The sequence below is a fragment of the Thrips palmi genome, unplaced genomic scaffold, assembly GCF_012932325.1.
Source record: "Thrips palmi isolate BJ-2018 unplaced genomic scaffold, TpBJ-2018v1 HiC_scaffold_16, whole genome shotgun sequence".
Lineage (NCBI taxonomy): Eukaryota > Metazoa > Arthropoda > Insecta > Thysanoptera > Thripidae > Thrips > Thrips palmi.
The window spans coordinates 970,738-990,501 of NW_023144625.1; the positions used below are offsets into that span (position 1 = coordinate 970,738).

General features: G+C 42.3%; 1 protein-coding gene across 1 annotated transcript; it reads right to left on the reverse strand.

The window, feature by feature from the left end:
- Positions 1 to 11,793: 11,793 nt before the first annotated feature.
- LOC117642344 lies at positions 11,794 to 14,280 on the reverse strand. Its single transcript, XM_034380427.1, has one exon. It carries the CDS (start codon positions 14,278 to 14,280, stop codon positions 11,794 to 11,796), a length of 2,487 nt encoding a protein of 828 aa, XP_034236318.1.
- Between the last annotated feature and the right edge of the window lie 5,484 nt (positions 14,281 to 19,764).

A 19,764-nucleotide genomic window follows, 5' to 3' on the forward strand; every position in this document is an offset into this window, starting at 1 on the left:
TATGGGGTTTGAGGAGAACTGCTTGATCTGAAACTCCATTGTCTGCTAAAGGTTTCGTTGGTGAGTTACAAAACATTTTGTTCTGAAACTGTGCTTGTTTGTATTGTACTTTGCATTTTTTAAACTTAAAATAGTTCTTTTGTTACAGTTGGTTCTTTTTTTTTTTCTCAACGGAGTTTAGCTTTGAAAACTGAGCAGCCTTGTCTGCATTTGTTTTCTTCTGGAAGTTTGCAATATCGCAACCATTTAAACGTAGTTGCTTGAGATGCAAGCACTCTAAACTTCAGCGGACACAACCCAGTTTTTCATAATGGTGAGTTTATCAACACTTGCGCATGGTATGTCACTTTGTACTTTTCTTTCTGAAATATTTTTTCTGTGCTACAGTTGGTACTTCATTAAATGAATAGGAGGTCTGCACTGCTGTTTTGGCCTTAAAAACATTGTCTCAACTATCTAATCTTGGTTCTTATAAAGGTAAGTTTTTTTCTCATCTTTATTTCATTATAGTGGCTTGTGCTGCTGCCCATTGATTGATTTCTTGTGTTGTTTCGATTTCTTTAGTTTCAGCCATCATCATGACTTACAACTGTCCTAAATGTGCTGCAGTATTTTTAAACTTAGGTGACCATTCCAAACATCAACAAACACACCAATTTGAGAAAAAATTTCTATTTGTTTGTGGAGAACCTAACTGCTTACTTCAGTTCAAGACATTTATAGGACTTGATGTGCATCTGAGTCGCTTTCACCGTACGATTGCCAGAAGAGTTATAACTCCAAGACCCTCTGAGACTGGCTCCTATCTTTGCTCAGTTCCATTCTGCAATTCCAAATATTCCTGTGTGAGGGATGTGTGCCACCATGTACTAGCTGATCATTGCAAAGCAGGAGAGGCTGTAAGATGTCCTTTATCTTCTCACTGTCAAAATGAAGTACCTATCAAGAATCTCCAGTCTCATCTCAGCAAGTACCACCGTGGCTGGACCAAAAATGAGATGCCTGGCTTGCGGCATGTTGATGGACCTCCATCTCCATCTCCATCTTCTACCGGAACTATCCATCCAAATACAGAAGGCTTCGCTGATGATGATACCATGGATACTATAAATGAAGAAGATGATGATTTTGACATAAACGAGTACCAGGAAAAAAAGAATTTGATTTGTTCTCTCGCCAAATTTTATTTAATGATGGAAAGTGAATACTTGATGCCAGCAGCTACAGTTCAAAAGATGTGTGAAGGCTTTACAGATTTATTAGAACAAAACATGACATTAATCAAAAAACGCCTTGTCAATGAATTGGATGACCTAAAACTTACTGAAGATTCAATTGATTCTGTTGTAAACAAGGTTGTGTACTCTGATGCCCTGTTCTCTGCGCACCACAAGAACATTGGTGCTGGACCATGGCTTTCTACATCTGCTCTGAGAATGTCTTACTATAAGAAGCACTTCAAGTACATTGATCCAATTGAATATAATCTGACTGATGATCCGAATAATCCGGTTTACATTTATTACTCACCAATAGAAGATACTCTGAAACTTATGCTGTCTTGTCCTTCTGTGCAACGTCAAGTGGATGCCAGTTTTTCCAGAGTACCAAGTACAAACAATATTCTTTCAGATTATTATGACGGTACCCTCTACCGCCAGAAGACCACCTCATCAACTGGAAAAGTGTTGGACCTTTTCCTTTTTCAAGATGCATTTAAGCCAACTAATGACCTGTCTAAGGCTGCTCAGAAACACTCAACCTTAGGAGTCTATTGCACTTTGGGAAATTTTAAGCCATATATTAGAGCAAAGTTGGATGCTCTTCAGATGGTTATGTTGGTTCCAAGTTATAAGAAAGTATTCAAGGAGAAGGAATTACGCAAGAAGTGCTTTGAAAAGTTAGTTACTGACCTGAAAAGACTTGAAGTGACTGGTTTGGAGTACAAAGGAGAGAGAGTGAAAGTAAGATTGCTGTTTGTAATTGGTGATAACTTAGGCCAACATGAAATTGGTGGTTTCATCCAGTGCTTTTCTGGTTCTTATTTCTGCCGCTACTGTCCAATAAGAAAACTCGTCTTTCAAGTGGATCCATGGGCTAGGGAGCCTTTTCGCACCAAAGAGCAGTACAGAGAGTTTATGGCGGAGTGTACTCGCAGACAGCAGAGAGATCCTCGTGTGACACACTTCAAAGGTGTGAAATCTATTGATTATGACTGTCCTTTCCATGCCTTGGAAAATTTTCATGTCTGTGATCCAGCTTTGCCACCCTGCATAGCTCATGACCTATTCTTGGGTGTGGTCCAGCAAGATCTCTCCGCAATCATCAGCAACTTAGTCCGAAAAGGTTGGTTTGATCTCGATCTTTTGAACAAGCTAAAAGATGAATTTCCGCTCAAAGGTAAGGATGGCAATAGCAGACCAGGAAATATTTCAAACAGCAGTCTTGGGGGCAATGCGGTTCAGAATTGGACTTTGCTGCGTCTTCTTCCTATGATCATCAAGAAAAGGCGGATCAAGGATGCTCAAGATCCTCATTGGAAATTGTATCTTACTCTTAAGGAAATGGTGGAGTACAACGCTGCCCCTTCCTTCATGGATGAACAGGTTGCCTATTTGAAGGCTCTTGGTGAAAACTATTTGAATGATAGACAGATTTTGGAGTTTTCACTTCCAAAGGACCACTTCACAAATCATAATGCTGATTTAATTTTTATCTTTGGCCCACTTAAGCATTTGTGGACACTCAACTTTGAAACTCTGCATTCTTTTTTCCGTGAAGCGGCAAGGGTATCAAAGAATTGGGTCAATCCAACCCTGACTATGGCAAAGAAAAATGCTCTGTATTTGGCATATCAGTCAGCTGGTAGTTTCTTTGAAGAAGGTATTTCAGAGCCAAAAAATGCCAAGAAGTTAAGCATTGAGGGTATGAGTGGTGATGTTAAAGAGCTCTTACAGTGCCACAATGTGTCCAATGCTGCGTTAGAAGTTGACTCTGTTAAAGTAGATGGACTGCTGTTCAAATCTGATACCTGGATTTTATTAGGAAATCTTGATGAAATCAATGTGCACATTGCTCGAATTGAATTGATTGTTTGTGACGGAAGCAAAGTTGGACTTGTCCTCAACACATATATTGCTCGTCTTCTTTCTGACTACGGTGTTTATGCTATAAGCAATGCAAGTTTATCCAAAATTTATGTCCCAACTGAGAGTCTACAGTACCCTGACTGCCAGCAAGTTTATCAATTTGGCAGTCAGAAATGCTTCTCTCTGAAACATGTTCTCTCTTGTGACTCTAGTCACTTCAGGTAAGCAAATCCTATCAGATGTAGTTGAACTTAATGTTGTCGCTTGTTTTAAATTCATCATTTTCCGTTTCAGGTAACCAGGGAACACGATAGCAAATTCTTCGAAACCTTACAAGGTTATTTTGTCAACAGTCGCAAGTTTTACACAAGGTCAGATATTCTAATTCTAAAAAGTAAGGGCTCTGTGTCATCACTTGCTATAACCATTTTACTCTCCGTTTCAGAGCATCACATTTCAATTTTCAATTTTATTTAATATTGGTATATTTTTATTTGCCTCTCTGAAGAACTTGACATACCAATGGAAAGATTTGATTAAGAAGGATTGCATGGAAATTTTAATCAACAGTTTTATCTCCCTAGTGTAAGTGGAAACTTAATGTTGTTATATGCTTGTCAATCCATCACTAACATTTTAAGTTGAATATTTTCATAATTTGGTCATATTTAGTTCTCCTTTTCATGTGAAACTGAAAAAATTTGCTTCTCTGCCATGTGGTCATATGGTTATTTTTTACTGTGTCTAATAACTTTCTCTGCAAAACCTGTCTTTTTCTTTTGTAGATTGCTGTATGTCTAGGAGGCAAGCCCATCCTTAGCACCAAATTCATTTATAACACTGTGCATAATATATATCGTGTGACTTGCTGGTTGCATCTAGGCTTTCGGCCAATCATCTCATGCAGAGTACTATTCTGCTGAATGGTCATTCTTGTAAGTGCGAGAACATATCGCTGAGGTGAGGTGTAGGATCAAAAAACAATTGTTTATTTATTTGGTTGCATGTATTCTTATCACATTATTCCATTCCAGATATCGTTATAAATTAATTTTAAGCTGAGCCAGAGAGCCTGGCACCGTTCAAATGTGTGTAAAATGATGAATCATTCATATCACTACAAAGTGTAGTGACAAAGCAATTGTATGATTTCTGACCACGTCTTTCACTGTAAGTGCTGTCCATATTGTGTGACAAGTGTATTTTGACTTTCTTTTTTAAAACCCCCTTCTTTCTGTCGCAGTTTGCAGCTGGAAATGCTGGGCTAGGAGAAAGTACTTCAAATGTGATACGAAATGCAGCTTCCAACACTGTTTCTCTTTTATTCAAGAAAATTACATCTGCTCTATGAAGTTACCACCCAATCCTGTCACTGGTAAATATTTTGTTGAATCTCATCTGAATTTCTGTTGTGATAATTTAACACTTTTTAACCCCCTTGCACATTTTCAGGTCAGCTCGTATGATACTTCGAGGTTTCAGGTTTAAGACCAACTAAGATTCTACTCTTTGTCTTGGTTCTGGCTGTTGTTTTTTAATATTGTGCTGCATTTCCTGTGGCTGCATCCTTAAGAGCATTCCATTGCTTATACTTTTGATGCTTCCACAATTCTTTTAAGTTAGTTCTCTCGCTATTTTTTCTTTTGACAGTGTTTTATAACTTTCTCTCTAAAAACCTGTCTTTTTCTGTTGTAGGTTGCAGCGTGTGTATAGCAGGGAAGCCCATGCTTTGCCCCAAATTCATTCATAATGCTGTTCACAATTTATCGCTTGTGACTGGCCAGTTGCGTCTAGTCTTTGGGTTAATCTTCTCATGCAGAGTACTTTATGGCCAAATGGTCATTCTTGCTAGTGCAAGAACATACTGCTGAGGTAAGCTGTTGGATCAAATATCAATCATTCATTTGGTTTTATGTATTCTAAACACATTATGTCATTTCAGGTATCGGTATAATTTAATTTTGAACTGACACAAGGCGCCAGGCACGGTTAAACTGTGTATAAAAAGATGGATCTTTGATATCCCTATTAAGTGTAATGAAAAAGCAATTGTATGTTCTCTGACTACCTCTTTCACTGTAAGGGAAAGGTTTAAGGAAAGATTCTACTCTTTGGCTTGGTTGTGGCTGTTGTGTTTAAATATTTTGCTGCATTTCCTGTGGCCAAATCATTATGGCTATTCCTTTGCTTTTACTTTTGGTGCTTCAACAATTCTTTTAAGTTAGTACTTCTTCTACTTTCTCTTTTGACAGTGTCTTTTAATTTCCTCTCTTTCTTTATTTCTCTCTTTTTCTGTTGTAGTTTGCAGCATGTGTCTAGATGGCAAGCCCATGCTTTGCCCCAAATTCATTCATAACACTGTTCACAATTTATATGTTGTGACTTGCTGGTTGCCTCTAGGCTTTCAGCCAATCATCTATCATCTTATGCAGAGTACTTTTCTGCTGAATGGTCATTCTTGTAAGTGCGAGAACATATCGCTGAGGTAAGGTGTAGGATCAAAAAACAATTGTTTATTTATTTGGTTGCATGTATTCTTATCACATTATTCCATTCCAGATATCGTTATAAATTAATTTTAAGCTGAGCCAGAGAGCCTGGCACCGTTCAAATGTGTGTAAAATGATGAATCATTCATATCACTACAAAGTGTAGTGACAAAGCAATTGTATGATTTCTGACCACGTCTTTCACTGTAAGTGCTGCCAATATTGTGTGAGAAGTGTATTTTGACTTTCTTTTTGAAACCATCTTCTTTCTGTTGCAGTTTGCTGTTGGAAATGCTGGGCTAGGAGATAAAGTACTTCAAATGTGATTTGAAATGAAGCTTCCAACACTGTTTCTCTTTTATTCAAGAAAATTACATCTGCTCTATGAAGCTACCACCCAATCCTTTCATTGGTAAATATTTTGTTGAAACTCATCTGTTTTTCTGTTGTGATAATTTAACACTTTTTAACCCCCTTGTACATTTTCAGGTCAGCTCGTATGATACTTCGAGGTTTCAGGTTTAAGACCAACTAAGATTCTACTCTTTGTCTTGGTTCTGGCTGTTGGTTTTTAATATTGTGTTGCATTTCCTGTGGCTGAATCTTCATGAGCATTCCATTGTTTTTACTTTTGATGCTTCCACAATTCTTTTAAAAGTAAGTTCTTCCACTATTTTTTCTTTTGACAGTGTTTTATAACTTTCTCTCTAAAAACCTGTCTTTTTCTGTTGTAGGTTGCAGTGTGTGTCTGGCAGGCAAGCCCATGCTTTGCCCCTAATTCATTCACAACACTGTTGTGAGTTATTGCTCGCATTTAGTCCCTCGGCTCTCATGCTGAATACTAACAACTTTTTTTTTGGTACTTTGCCGATTTTTATTTTGAAATTATTATTATTTTTGCATACATTTTCGATAATTTTGCTTTATTTACTTCTCCTTTCCTCGTTTCAGATGACTGATATGGTGTTGTATGAAGAAGTTCGACTTGAATCATTGTGTCATCCTGAATGGTGCCAAAACTTTGGTGTTGCTGCTTGTGGACATCGAAATCATGCTTATTACTAGGGTAAATAAGCATACCTGTGTGATATTGTTTGTTAGAATGAACCGAACACTTTGGGTAAGTTAATGACGAACCTTTTATATTCCATACTTGTAGATTCTTAGGCCTTGGGTGAGGTAGAGGTATCAACGACATTTCCAATCTTCTGCATGTGGTCTAGGGGAGTAAGTATACTAAGTTTACTTGTTAGAGGCTTTCTTATTAGTCAGCCTGATTATGGTTTGCCCTGCTAGCACTCAATTTCAAATTTATGACCCGGGTCTACTTTTGGACTACTTCCTTGTAATTCTTTTCTAAGCACTGAATAGATTCATGGGTCACTTATTTCCTTAATTGTTTGGAATATTACAACCAATTTTAGGGATCAAAACATGTGTTTATTGTGATACAATTCATTATACAGTGTTTAGAAAAGTATTACTTGTTGGTTTTAAATGCAGTCTCCAGCCATAAATTTTTAAAAACTGAGTGCTGCTAGGATGAACCAATACCAGGCTAACTTCTCAGAAAATCTTTAAACGGCCAACTCTGTTTTCTACACTTAAAATGCAATAAAATTTGTATTCAAATGATATGCATGGATGGCAAGCACAGATCTCCATCAGCTTCAGTAGCCTTGTTAAGACTCATCTTATTTACATGTAATAAGTCTACTTATAGTTGCTAACGCTAGTTTCTTTCCTGAACAGAATTTGTTGGTAACATTGCAATAAGCAATGTCACATGGAGAACTCAGAGTGGAAAAAAGAATTTCCAGCTTCCTCACTGCACACGCTGGCTTGATCGAGTTTTGCATTGGAGCCGCTGAATGGTATGTTAATTCAAATGAATCTAACTATTTCATACTTTGGTTGTATGATTAGTTTCTATTGTCCTTTTTCTATCCAGGTGTTTTCTAAGTATTATCATTAAAAAAAACCAGCCCAGTGTTTTACATAATAATTTTCATTTTGGGAGCAGAAAATATTTGTGAATTGATAAGTCTACAGAAGTAGCATGAGAACTTGGAGTGTGAAAAGGAATTTCCAGCCTGTTCGCTTCATACACAGACTCGTTCAAGTCTTGCATCAAAGACCCTGCATGGTATGTTTATTCAAATGTTTCTAACCCTTTTATTCTTTGGCCGTACAATTAATTTCTTTTCTTCTTTTTCTCTCTAGGTGCATTTATAGTATTATCTTAAGGAATCCAGACCAGTATTTTGCGTAGTCTCTTTTATTTAAGGAACAGATAATATTTGTGAATTGATAAGTCTACAGAAGTAGCATGTGAATCTGGAGGTTGAAAAGGAATTTCCAGCCTGTTTGCTGCATACCCTGGCCTGTTCGATTCTTGCATCAAAGGCCCTGAATGGTGAGTTTATTCAATTGTATGTAACTGTTTTATTATTTGGTTGTATGATTGATTTCTATCGTTTCTTTTCCTTGTAGGTGCATCCATTGTATTATCATAAGAAAACAAGGACTGTGTTTTACATAGTCTCTTTAATTTTGGGAGGAGAAAATACTTGCGAATTAATGAGTCTTTAGTAATAGCAGGTGCACATATCTCCAGCAGCTTCAGTTACTTGGGTGAGTCTTTTCTCATTAAGATACAATCATACTACATTTGGTGCCTAACTGTGTGTTTCTTCTCTAGACAGGATTTATACCCTGGTTAACTCGGACTGAGGGAAGGACTCTCCAGTCTGCTTGCTGTACATGCTGGCTTCGTGGAGTCCCACAGCAGGAGGCACTCAAAGGTTTGTCAAACAAAATATATTTGACAAGTGTCTAAGTGTGTTGACTTTTATTTATGTACAATATTTTTTTTTGTTCTTGCTCCTAGGTGGTTTTATATAATTGACAAGTGAATGCAAGCCAGTAATTTCAATTTTCTTTTCTACATTTAAAATGCAATAAAATTTGTATTCAAATGATATGCAAGCACAGATCTCCATCAGCTTCAGTAGCCTTGTTAAGACTCATCTTATTTACATGTAATAAGTCTACTTATAGTTGCTAACGCTAGTTTCTTTCCTGAACAGAATTTGTTGGCAACATTGCAATAAGCAATGTCACATGGAGAACTCGGAGTGGAAAAAGGAATTTCCAGCCTCCTCACTGCACACGCTGGCTTGATCGAGTTTTGCATTGGAGCCGCTGAATGGTATGTTAATTCGAATGAATCTAACTATTTCATACTTTGGTTGTATGATTAGTTTCTATTGTCCTTTTTCTATCTAGGTGTTTTCTAAGTATTATCATAAAAAAAACAGCCCAGTGTTTTACATAATAATTTTCATTTTGGGAGCAGAAAATGTTTGTGATTTGATAAGTCTACAGAAGTAGCATGAGAACTTGGAGCCTGAAAAGGAATTTCTAGCCTGTTCCCTGCTTACCCTGGCTGGTTCACATCTTGCATCTAAGGCCCTGAATGGTGTGTTAATTCAATTGTATCTAACTCTTATAGTCTTTGGTTGTATGATTTATTTCTATTTTTTCTTTTTCTTCTAGGTGCCTTTATTGTATTATAACCAAACCTGTGTTTTATATAGTCTCTTTAATTTTGGGAGGAGAAAGTACTTGTGAAGTGATGAGTCCACAGAAATAGCAAGCACAGATCTCCATCACCTTTAGTAGCTGTGGTAAGTCTTATCTTATATAGATGTAATTAGTCTATGTATTGTTGCTAACTTAAGTTTTTTCTCTGAACAGAATTTGTTGGGAGCATGACAGCCTGCAATGTCACCTGGAGAACCAGGCATTCAACTTAAAATTTGGTATGTATTTATGTGGAGATTAGGAGGTATTGAATGCCTCAGTCTTTGATTCTTTTAAAATATTTCTTTTTTTTTTGCAGGGAGTCAACGCATGAAAGGTAGCCTTTGAAGTGGTACTTCTTTCTTGAAGTATTCCTGAATTATAGCCAAAATGATCAATTATTCTGGATATGCCTGGTAGAAGAGGACTTCTGTCAGGTTTTAACTTTAAAGGTATGTGAGGTATCTATCAAGTTAATTTATTTGTTACTGAAATGTCTTTTTTTTTTGTATTTACATCCTTTTTTTATTTGGCAGCATACAAGCAGATGGCAGTTGAAGGCAACTTTGCAGTCATTGAAGCAAGAAAGCAGCGGTGTTCCTTGAGGTGAAGCGATGTGGGCATGCATCTGGGCTGGTGCTGGTGAATCGAAGGAGGTGCAGCGAAAGGACAAGACCAAAGCAAGAAGCAATCATCAGCCATGCTGCAACGTACCTGTCAAGCAAAAGCATTTCAATTAATGTACTAGTTGTTAGTGTTGCTCTGCATTTGTTTGCCCTGTGAATAGACATGATAGTAGAGAAATATGTACCAAACAAGCATTTAGGTATGATGCTTTGATAAATACATTTTCATTCATGCATGCATTTTACGTTTTATTATTTATGTGAAGGAAGGGCTTTTCCTAAATCGGACAATGTAGATACAGGCTTTACCACGGGTCACTTGTGGTCTTCGAATTACGGTCTGCCTGTACCTAATCCGTATGGCTGATTTCTGTCGAAATATTGAAAGTAGTAAAGAATTTGTCAAGCCAGAAATTTTACAAAAAGGTTCTCTCCTGTGAAACTCTCCTGTAAAAACCTGTGAAATTATTGTTAACGAATTTCTTGCATTATTATGATTAGTTCGTGGTTTTACGATTCATTTTGTAACGAATCTTTCGTATGATTACGAATCATCTGTAAGTTTTACGACATGATCCAGGTCTCAAACCTCCCTGAAATATATACGAATAACTCATAAGATTACGAATAGTTCATTTATTTTTTTTACGAATCTCTCATGACAGAAATTTTCCCAGTAGTTATTCGTAAAATTACGACAAAAATTTTTTCAGTGTTCGTAGAGTGGTTGCCATTCAGAAAAGTAAAATATTATTTTTTCAAAGACAGTGTCAAACATATTTTCTCTGTTTTCGATCAGTTTTTTCATGAAAAATGTCTTTCCCGCCCCCGTACCTCCCACGATGAGAGCAGTGCAAGGATGCTTGTACTTCAGATCCATTTCAGAACTCATTGTGCAATGAATTGAAAATCAAAATGAATTGTCTTTTATAGGTTATGGGGCCAGACCAGCTCCCCTGCTCCGGTGTCTCGTAGATTTAAGGCTGTTTAAGGACATGCTGGTCCAGCAGACTGACCACCAGTGAACCAGGAAAATCAGATTAATCTTTTTTTGCTTTTGACGATTATTATATTAGTTTTTATTTGATTTTCTGTATTATTCACTGTGGTATAAATGCTGTTTAAGGACATGCTGGTCCGACCGGTCTGCCATCGGTCCTCGGGAGCCACCCAAAGTTGCTTTCTCGAAGATTTAGTGCTGTTTTAGGACATGCTGGTCCAGCAGACTGACCATCAGTGAATTTTTTCAACTGGATGGTCCATGCTGTTTAAGGACATGCTGGTCCGTCCGGTCTGCTAGCGGAAGTCTCACTGGCGAGGTGAAACTCAAGTCTAAAGGAGGGCACTTCGTACCTACTGATTTGCCCAATTGAACAAAAGCCATAGCCCTATGCGCTTGGCGTTTTTAGCAGCGCAGGTAAGCTTAGGGTTTAACAAGTGAGTCTCCGAGTTGCAAGGAGCCCACAGTTGAGAAAGTTTTTTAAGTGGGGGGCACCCTAAAGACTCAGGGTTGTAGACAGTGAGGTGGGGAAGAAGCCCCTGCAGTAACTTTCTTTTTTGACTGCCTTTTACGTAGAGGACGTTCAAATGAGACGTCATTTGCCACAGCGTCTCTTCAAGAGACTCATAGGCACTAAGCCCAGATTCCCATGGCATTCCATGGATATTTGTGACCACATTATTGTTGTGCTTTACAACCTCATCCGGGAGAGAGGAAGAAGGACAGGGAGGGGCAAATGTGACCACCTTAAACTCGTCTGTTTGGAGATTGGTCCCGAACAGAGCAAATTCTTTGATGATGAACTGCCTGTCAGGCCCCATCAGCATCTGTACGTCACACGTAGCGTAAGCCATGTTGACTGGTCAAAGAGTGACTGACAACTATGCTTCCTGAGACTGTGATATCTCTATAAATACTTCTAGCAAGCGACGCGCCGCCTAGTGGAAGGTGGGGGAACTAGGTAGGGCCAGCTTGCAGACTCCCTTGCGCCTTAACCTCAAAATTTATGAATCACCTAGTATGTCTAGAGCCTCGAGGACTTCCTGGTCCTCCTCGTCCTCATCTCCCCAGGCATTATAGCCATGCGGGACTGTGTGTGTCTGATCGACACGCCGCCGCTTGGTGTTTTTGGCTTGCCATTGTTTGCTGGTTGGCATTGTAATAATTTGCCAAGTTGGCGTGCGAGCAATCTTTCTAGGGATGGGAATGGTCATTTTCCCAATGTCACCCATGACCATGGCCTTGAGGTTTTCGAAGGTCACTAGTGCATCACAAGAGGCATTGATGCTAATACCTCTGACCTTGATGCAGACTTTGGTGTTCTGCACGTCACCTCCAACTGCAACTCGGTACCCATAGTTTTTGGGGCCTCCCGCTACAAACTCAGTGATAAATGAGCCGGGTCCGTAATCCTCCTCTATTTGGTCAGTGAGATCACCAAGATGTGTGCCCAATGGCAAGTCAGGCTCGCCTGGTCGACTGAGGTAAGCTACAGAATCTGTGTCATGGTAGTAGGCGCGCTGTCCAACTATGTCCAAGTATTTGTACAGCTGGAGGCGCCCTAGACATGTGGTCCATGCCGCATGGAGGAGTGAGGAGGTGGGGAGGCTTTCCTCAGAGTCTTCTACGGGTTTGTAAGACACTTGGAAACATTGTTCTGACAACACGATCAGACCATTAACTACTTTGGTCGGATCAGTGACTAATTTAATCAGTTCTCCATAGTCATAGACAAACTCTGTCTTTGAGCGAAGTGTCTTTTCCCCAAACTTCCCCCAGAAACTGTTGAGGATCAGTTTAGAGAGTGTACGAAGGGCGGGGTTTTTAGCCATTTTTTCAGAATCAATGGTAATGCCATCATGTTTTCTAACATCGTCCATGAATATTTCTTTTTTCTCCTGAGTATCGCACTCAGCCGGCCACCCACTGGCCTGAATTTTCAGAGCCATGAAGCGCCTGACATAGGCAGAGAGGAGACCATCTTTTCCCGTTTCCGGCTCATACTGCATAGTACGAGGGTACTGGTAGACCTCATGAATGGCCATCAGTGTGTACCCCTTCTGGAGTGCCAAGTGTAATTCTGGAGCACACCATTCACCAGTGAGTTGTCTGTCCAGGGGATTTGAGTGTAGACAAAGGTCAGAGCTCTCTGTTTCAACACAAGTGCGACAGAGAGGGAACATTAACTTCCCATTGCACTTATAGGGAAGCACAGGAAGGTACAGATCCCGGGGAGGAAGCACGGTACATTTCACGATACCATTCCAAGTATCAACAGGGGGCATTTGGGGGTCACCTTCTAGATAGATAGATGGATGATCAAGGGGGTAACACCCCCTCAAATTTGCATTTGGATACTCGGACACCACGTCCGCCATCTTGATTTTCTCACCCTTAGTGAGATCAACTTTGTGATAGCAGCGGAGGGCACTGGTCCTGCCGCCACAGAGCGCTTTGCGCAAATCAAGGGGAGGTGATCGTGAAGTGGGGTGGGCCTCAAAATATACTTTGACCTCGGGTGTTTTGAGGTCCTCGTTCCAGTCACATTCCCATTTTTCTATGACAACATAACCTGCATTTCTGAAGAGAGCAGTGATACGTTGTGTGCGCTCATAGCGGTTTTCACCACCCTCTGGCTGAGCAGGATAATGGCGGGGGCAGGAATGCCAATAATCCCCGTGAAACTGATAAACGCGGCGCTCTACACCGCCTGTGGGGAGGCTGACCTCAACATAACCATCCACAGCCTTTCCAAGAATCCTAACCTCCCTATCTGTGTAAATGGTCTTGATACTTTGACCCAATTTGTGTTGCTCCCAGTCAAGCCACTGGAGAGCTGCGTGGGATTGTTTTCCCCTGCCGTGGTAACCCCCAGGAGGGACAATGCCAATGGAGTTTGGTAGCAAAAAGAGCTTTCTGAACGAATTCATAACTGCAGAGCTCAATGTAATTGAATGAAACATCGGGTCAAAACCAGCTGACTCAGCAAACAGTTTTCTGAATGACTGGCAGGCTTGGCGAAGGATAGTGACATCAGAAATGCAGTAGTCCACAAGTTCCCTCTTGAAATTAAACACTGCCCCCTGGTTAACTTGTTCGTCATACCATCTGTTAAACTCAATGGCAGACTGAGCTTTCATGCCTGAGACACAGTACATTTCACGCTCGGGAAAGGGGGCCCCCTCATAATTGTAGTACTCGCGGGTGTTGGCCAAGAATGGGAAGTAACCTTTTTTGAGTTCAGTGAGGCCAAATGCCTTTGGCAGGGCACTCAAGGGCATGGGGAGAAACATGAGGCTGTCTATAAATGACCATGTGTTTAGTTTCATGTTTAGGATTTTCGCCCCATTGAGAACAAGTTCAGGCTTGAGTCTCCGTGCAACGAGCTCTTGAAGTACGAAAACGGCGTCAAATGCCTTGGCATTGTGAGCCACAATGAGAAGTTCGGTCTTGGCACCGAAAGATTGTAAGTAAGTAATGAATTGGGACATGACTGAGAGGTTAGGGTCGTCGAAGTCATGGAAAACGTGTTGCCTTGTCTTACATGACGGACAGAAGTAGTCATTCTGAGGGATGTGTTGGCAATCATCACACACAGTCTGGCACACAAGGAGGTTAGGCTTGTGTTCGAAAACCCCGGGTTTCCCTTCAACTTCCGTTTCTTGTCGAGTTTCTATATCGTAATAGATCGAATGGTAAGACCAGCCCTTTTTTTTGTCCCTACCTTCCCATGGCTGCATGTAACACAAGTGATTTTCCTTCACATTGAGTTTGCAGTACTTGCAATAAACAAAGCCACACACGTGTTGCCGCCCCCTGGCATTGGAGTAGCTGGTTTCACACGCTTGGCAAAATCTGAAGGTGTCACATTTTGTTCTGTCTGTGTTGGGCAGTGTCACTGTTTTGTGTGCGTCGAAGCACTGGTCACCACTGAATTTGTGCCCACAATCTTGACAGCGTCTGAGTGGGACCGAAGGGTCATCGTGGGGCTGCGGGCCGAGGCACCGCCAGCAGCATCCCTCACATTGGTGTTCACCCTTGTTCTCATAAAATACAGCACATTTCTGGCATTCGAATTTGTATTCAAATGCCTGGCAAGGATAGAGTATGGCGTGAAAGTGATTGTTGTGAAGGAGAAGATAAATGTTTTTTCTGTGTGCAGTGTAGTCCCCTTTAAACACACATTCTTTACCTTTTTGGTCAGTAAAGACACAGAGTCTGTAATCTGGAAGGACCGCTTGTAATTTCCTAACCTCATCAATGCCACAAGGTTGGTCAGGATCAATGCCAGCCATGTCACATAATTTTTTTGCCTCGTTGTTCTGAATGACTGAGTTAGGCTTTTTCAGTCGGCAGAAGGCAAACCGACTCATTCCCTCCCTCGCCATAGCTACGGCCACAGCCCTGGTCAGACACATGTTGTCTGATGTGTTGGAGGGAGAGTAAATAGTTTTACTGGCTATTTTCCTGGTCAACCATTGGTCCATGGACTCATTGCCAATAATTGCATTCCGCCTTCCCCCTGCCTCTGGGGTGGGAACATGGATGTAACTGAGTCTGAGTTGACCGTTGGCCATGAAACTTTGGTTTGAGTTCAGAACTCTGGCCAGCTTGTCGAGAATGACTCGACCATTCAGTTGGTCTGTTCGACGCATATTGAACCAAAGTGGGTTGTCCACATTGGCAGCATTCTCGATTTCCAGGATGACTTTGTCATCATCTTTTGCTCCAACGGCCTCTCTCTGCCTAGCGAGCATGGAATCAAACAGGCCTTCCATGAGGTCCTCTGAGGGCAGAGTATCGCCAAGACCCTGTATTTGGGCAACCTCTTCACGGAATGTGGTTTTAAACCGGCGAAGATGCCGTTCCCGGGTTTGAATTATTTCTATCGTGGGCTCAACTTCCGGCGCGGGCTTAGGTTCCGGCGCGGATTCCGGCGAACGGGCACGTTTCCGGGCGGGCGTACCGGGCGGCGTGGCGGGGCGGCGCGGGGACTCCGCGGGGCCGGGTGGAGTGGGTTTGGAGCCACCGACCATGTCCAGGGCCGTGGTGGGCAGTGTGGGACTGGAAGGGGCAGGGCGAGCCAGTTTAAGCGCCACTTGATGGATTTGAGCATCCATTTTGTTTTCTTTTGACTTTTCCCGAAGGAGAGCCATGTAACCCGCTTTGAGAAATCCAGGCAGCCGGGGGTCGCTGCGCATCTCGGGGGTGGCAGAGCGAAGGCATCCCAGGACTGTAGAGTATGCCTCAGCAAGAAGCTCGTCCGTGTGGTAGCAGGCTGCATCCCACTCGTCGAGAATCTCAGTCAAAGCCATAGTGACGGCTTGTGTCTTTAAAAAGACAGTTGGCAAGAATCGAGGTAACGAAAACTTGCAAGAGTAGGCAGAAGTGTCTTGATCGACAACGACTGGATGACTGTGCCGCTCCCGGCTGGCGCGCCGCTTTTTATCCCGAGTCGGTAGTTCCGCTTTCCTCCGTGAGGCGGCGCTGGCGCTGCGGCGCACCGCTGCGCTGCGCATGCGCCGTACCGCTCCGCTTGGTGCGCGTTTCGGCCGTGAGGGCGCGCTGCTGTCGCGGCGCTGAAGCTATAAGAGACGCAGCGCACCAGCGAGGGCGGCAGTAGCTCGTGACGCGGACAGCCATCCAGTTCACAGTGCAGAATTGCCTGGGGCTCAAGACCAGCAAAAGGCTTCTCGAACATCCCTTAAGGAGAGGCACAGCCATCACTTCCCCAGTGCCTTTCCTCCTTTTCTGCGACCAAAGCAATGACGCTGCACAGCAGCGCAGGGGAACTTTTTGAGAGGCACGGCCCTCACTTTCCCACTGCCTTTCCTCCTTTTCTGCGACCAACGTCTCTGGTGCTGCGGCGCAGCACTGCGCATGCTCAGTATGCATGGTTCTCGTTGCAGCCGTTAGGGCGCGCTCCAGTCACTGCGTTGGCGTCTGCGGAAGGGGTGGGAAGCGCACTCACGCTCCATACCGCGGCGACAAGGGGGTCCACGCCACGGCCTCTCGCGGACAGTGACGGCTCACAGATGCATTTCACGGTCCAGGGGCGGGTCAGAGAGGGTGCAACCCGCAACTTTCGCTCATCACAGTCCAGGGGCGGGTAAGGGAAGGCGACCCGCGACTCTGTCCCTACGCGGGCCAGGGGTGGGCAAGGATGGGGGACCTGATTAGGTTAGGTTAACTTCCGAAAAGTAGCTGCGGCGCACAGGTACATACCTGCCTAAGTTAGCCTCGCACAAGGTGTCCGAAAGTCCTACCACAGGGACGGGTCCAGACTTAGCTTAACCTCGCTCAAACCTGCTCTGACCTGCTTAGGTTCGGTTAGGTTACCCTCAGAAAAGTAGCTGCGGCGGACAGGAACAGACCTGTGGAACCCGCGACGATGGGCCACCAAGGGGCGACCGCGACCATGTCCCGCCAGGGGTGGATCCAGGTTGTGACTTAGGCCCTTCGAGCGACTTAGGTAAGCTTGGGTTACGTTTCGAAAAGAAGGCGACCCACTTAGGTTGAGTTAGGTTACCCTCGCTCAAGATTGTAAATAAGGTTAGGTTTAGGTTAGGCTCGGAAAAGGAGACGACCAACAACAGAAGTTCTGAGGAAAAAATTCAAAATGGCGGACCCGTTAAAATGGGGCGGACCCGTTAAAATGGGGGGTCAAGATGGCGGCCCGTTAAAATGGGGGGTCTTTACTACTTTTATCAGTTTAAGACCACCGGGACCCTCTACGAGCAGTGAGGACTGATGGGGGAAAATTACAAAATTTCAATTTTTTCCCGTTTTTTACAAAATGCAAAAATTGCCTTCAGGGTTTGATACGGCCATCCTGAGGTCACCGTACCCGAACCATACCCCGAATCATCTTCTCTAAGGACCCCTTCCCCGTTTTCAGCGCACGGGGTACCCCGGGATCCGTTCACACGTTAGGATATGGACGCCAAAAAAACATGTTTTTCTTAAAATGCAAATTATCGGTACTCAGGGCACTGTAGGGGCCCTTTGTCTCGTCCGTATGAACTGTAGTGAATCAAAATCGATTACTAGATGGTGTCTTTTCGTCACAGGCACCTACCAGTATATTGACAATCGGATGGAGAGACCTTTTGAACGCTATTTCCTTGAAGGTTCGGTTAAATCGGGTTTTTCCCAAAAATTCGGTTTCCACTGTACTGCTCTTGGCTCGCCCGGAAAATCCCAGACGACTCAGCCCTCACCACGAGAAGGTGGCAGCACGTCGAGATTCACCACCACCCTTTCCCACCCAACCACTGGTGGGGCTACGACACTTTTAAAAAGGCCGGGCAAAGACAACATCTAGTAATCGATTTTGATTCACTACAGTTCATACGGACGAGACGAAGGCCCTACAGTGCCCTGAGTATCGATAATTAGCAATTTAAGTAAAAAATGTATTTTTGGGGGTCCAAATCCTAACGTGTGAACGGATCCCGGGGTACCCCGTGCGCTGAAAACGGGGAAGGGGTCTTTAGAGAAGATGATTGGGGGTATGGTTCGGGTACGGTGACGTCAGGATGGCCGTATCAAACCCTAAAAGCAATTTTTTTTCGTTTTGTAAAAAACGGAAAAAAATTGTAATTTTGCAATTTTCTCCCATCAGTCCTCTACTGCTCGGAGAGGGTCCCGGTGGTCTTAAACTGATAAAGCATGATCAGACGTTTCCATTTCCGTCTCGGAAACATCATTTGGACATCAGGTTCAGTTTTTTTATGGCTGTTTTTAGAAAAACAAAAAAAAAGTCAAAATTTTTGAATTTTCAACGTCGATGCGCGAGGGTCAAGCTTTAAGTTACAGACCTGGCCCAGATCGCGTTGAGTTTGTATTGCCATGAAGTAACTTTGGCGCGCTATTACGTTTGCGATATCGAAAAATCGTGTTTTACGGCCCACCCTAGTAGACACAAAATACATGGCTCTACTCAGATAATTTTTTTTATATTTATCATAATACTGGTAGGACAAAAACTGGTAGGTGTAAAGGCATCACCTCAAAATCGGAGATGGTCGATTAAACTCGTGTAAATCTACCATGGAACGCCCCAACAGAAAGTTCACAAGGTGCGGTATTTATTATATTTTTATTTAACAAAACTGTAATGCTGCCATAGAAACAGTAGCAGAATTTGAATATTTTTTTCAAAGTTTTCGTCTGGCTTAAATGTTTTTAAAAAAATGTCATTCTTACCTTTCAGCTTCATGAGTTGGTGAACTTCACTAGGGGGTTCTCGGAAAATCGGGCGCGCAAGCCAGAACTGTGCAACCACCCTGACTGCAGGGGGCGTTTTAAGGCGTTCAACAGGATCGACCACCATTATACCACAGCTCACCCAAAAGTTTCAGAAAAGCTCCTTAAAAAATTCCAAGTGAAGGGCAAGTACAAAGCCAAAATCATTGTGTCAATCCAAGAAATCGAAAAGATTTTTGAAGGAGTGTCTGACAGCCCCAATTTTATCCAAAGTTTCTCAAATTTTGCAAGCATGAAAAACATTTTGATTCACGATCAGGCTAAGGCTGATCGTCTCAGGGTAAATTCTGGCTTTGTGGTAAGTGAAATCAAAAATTTTTAAATCTTTTTTTTTATTAGCTTGGCTGCTTTTGTTCATTAAGGGGGCAGTAGCACTTTGTGCACGCTTTTTCAATTTTTTTCGAATTTTCTGTTTGCAAACCCGAATTTAAAAAAAATTTCCCTGAAGGCTAGAGACAAACGGGAGTAACCATGTAAAAAAACAATTTTTTTGCAACAATTTCAAAAAAAAGTATTTTGTTTTAGCATAAGGGGAGGCACCTATATGAGGGACGTAAAAAAGGGCTGCAAAATCATACGTGGTGTCACTGCGCGCACGATTTCAGCCAAAGTTTTCAACATTTTTTCAATCGGTAAAGTGCGTAAAAAAGAGCATAAAATTGCCTACAAAATGAACCACGGGGGTTAATATCGGATGAAAAATGCTA

Excerpts from the sequence above, each read along its gene's own strand:
- LOC117642344 (XM_034380427.1), bottom strand. The coding sequence starts at position 14,280 with ATGTCCCAATTCATTACTTACTTACAATCTTTCGGTGCCAAGACCGAA.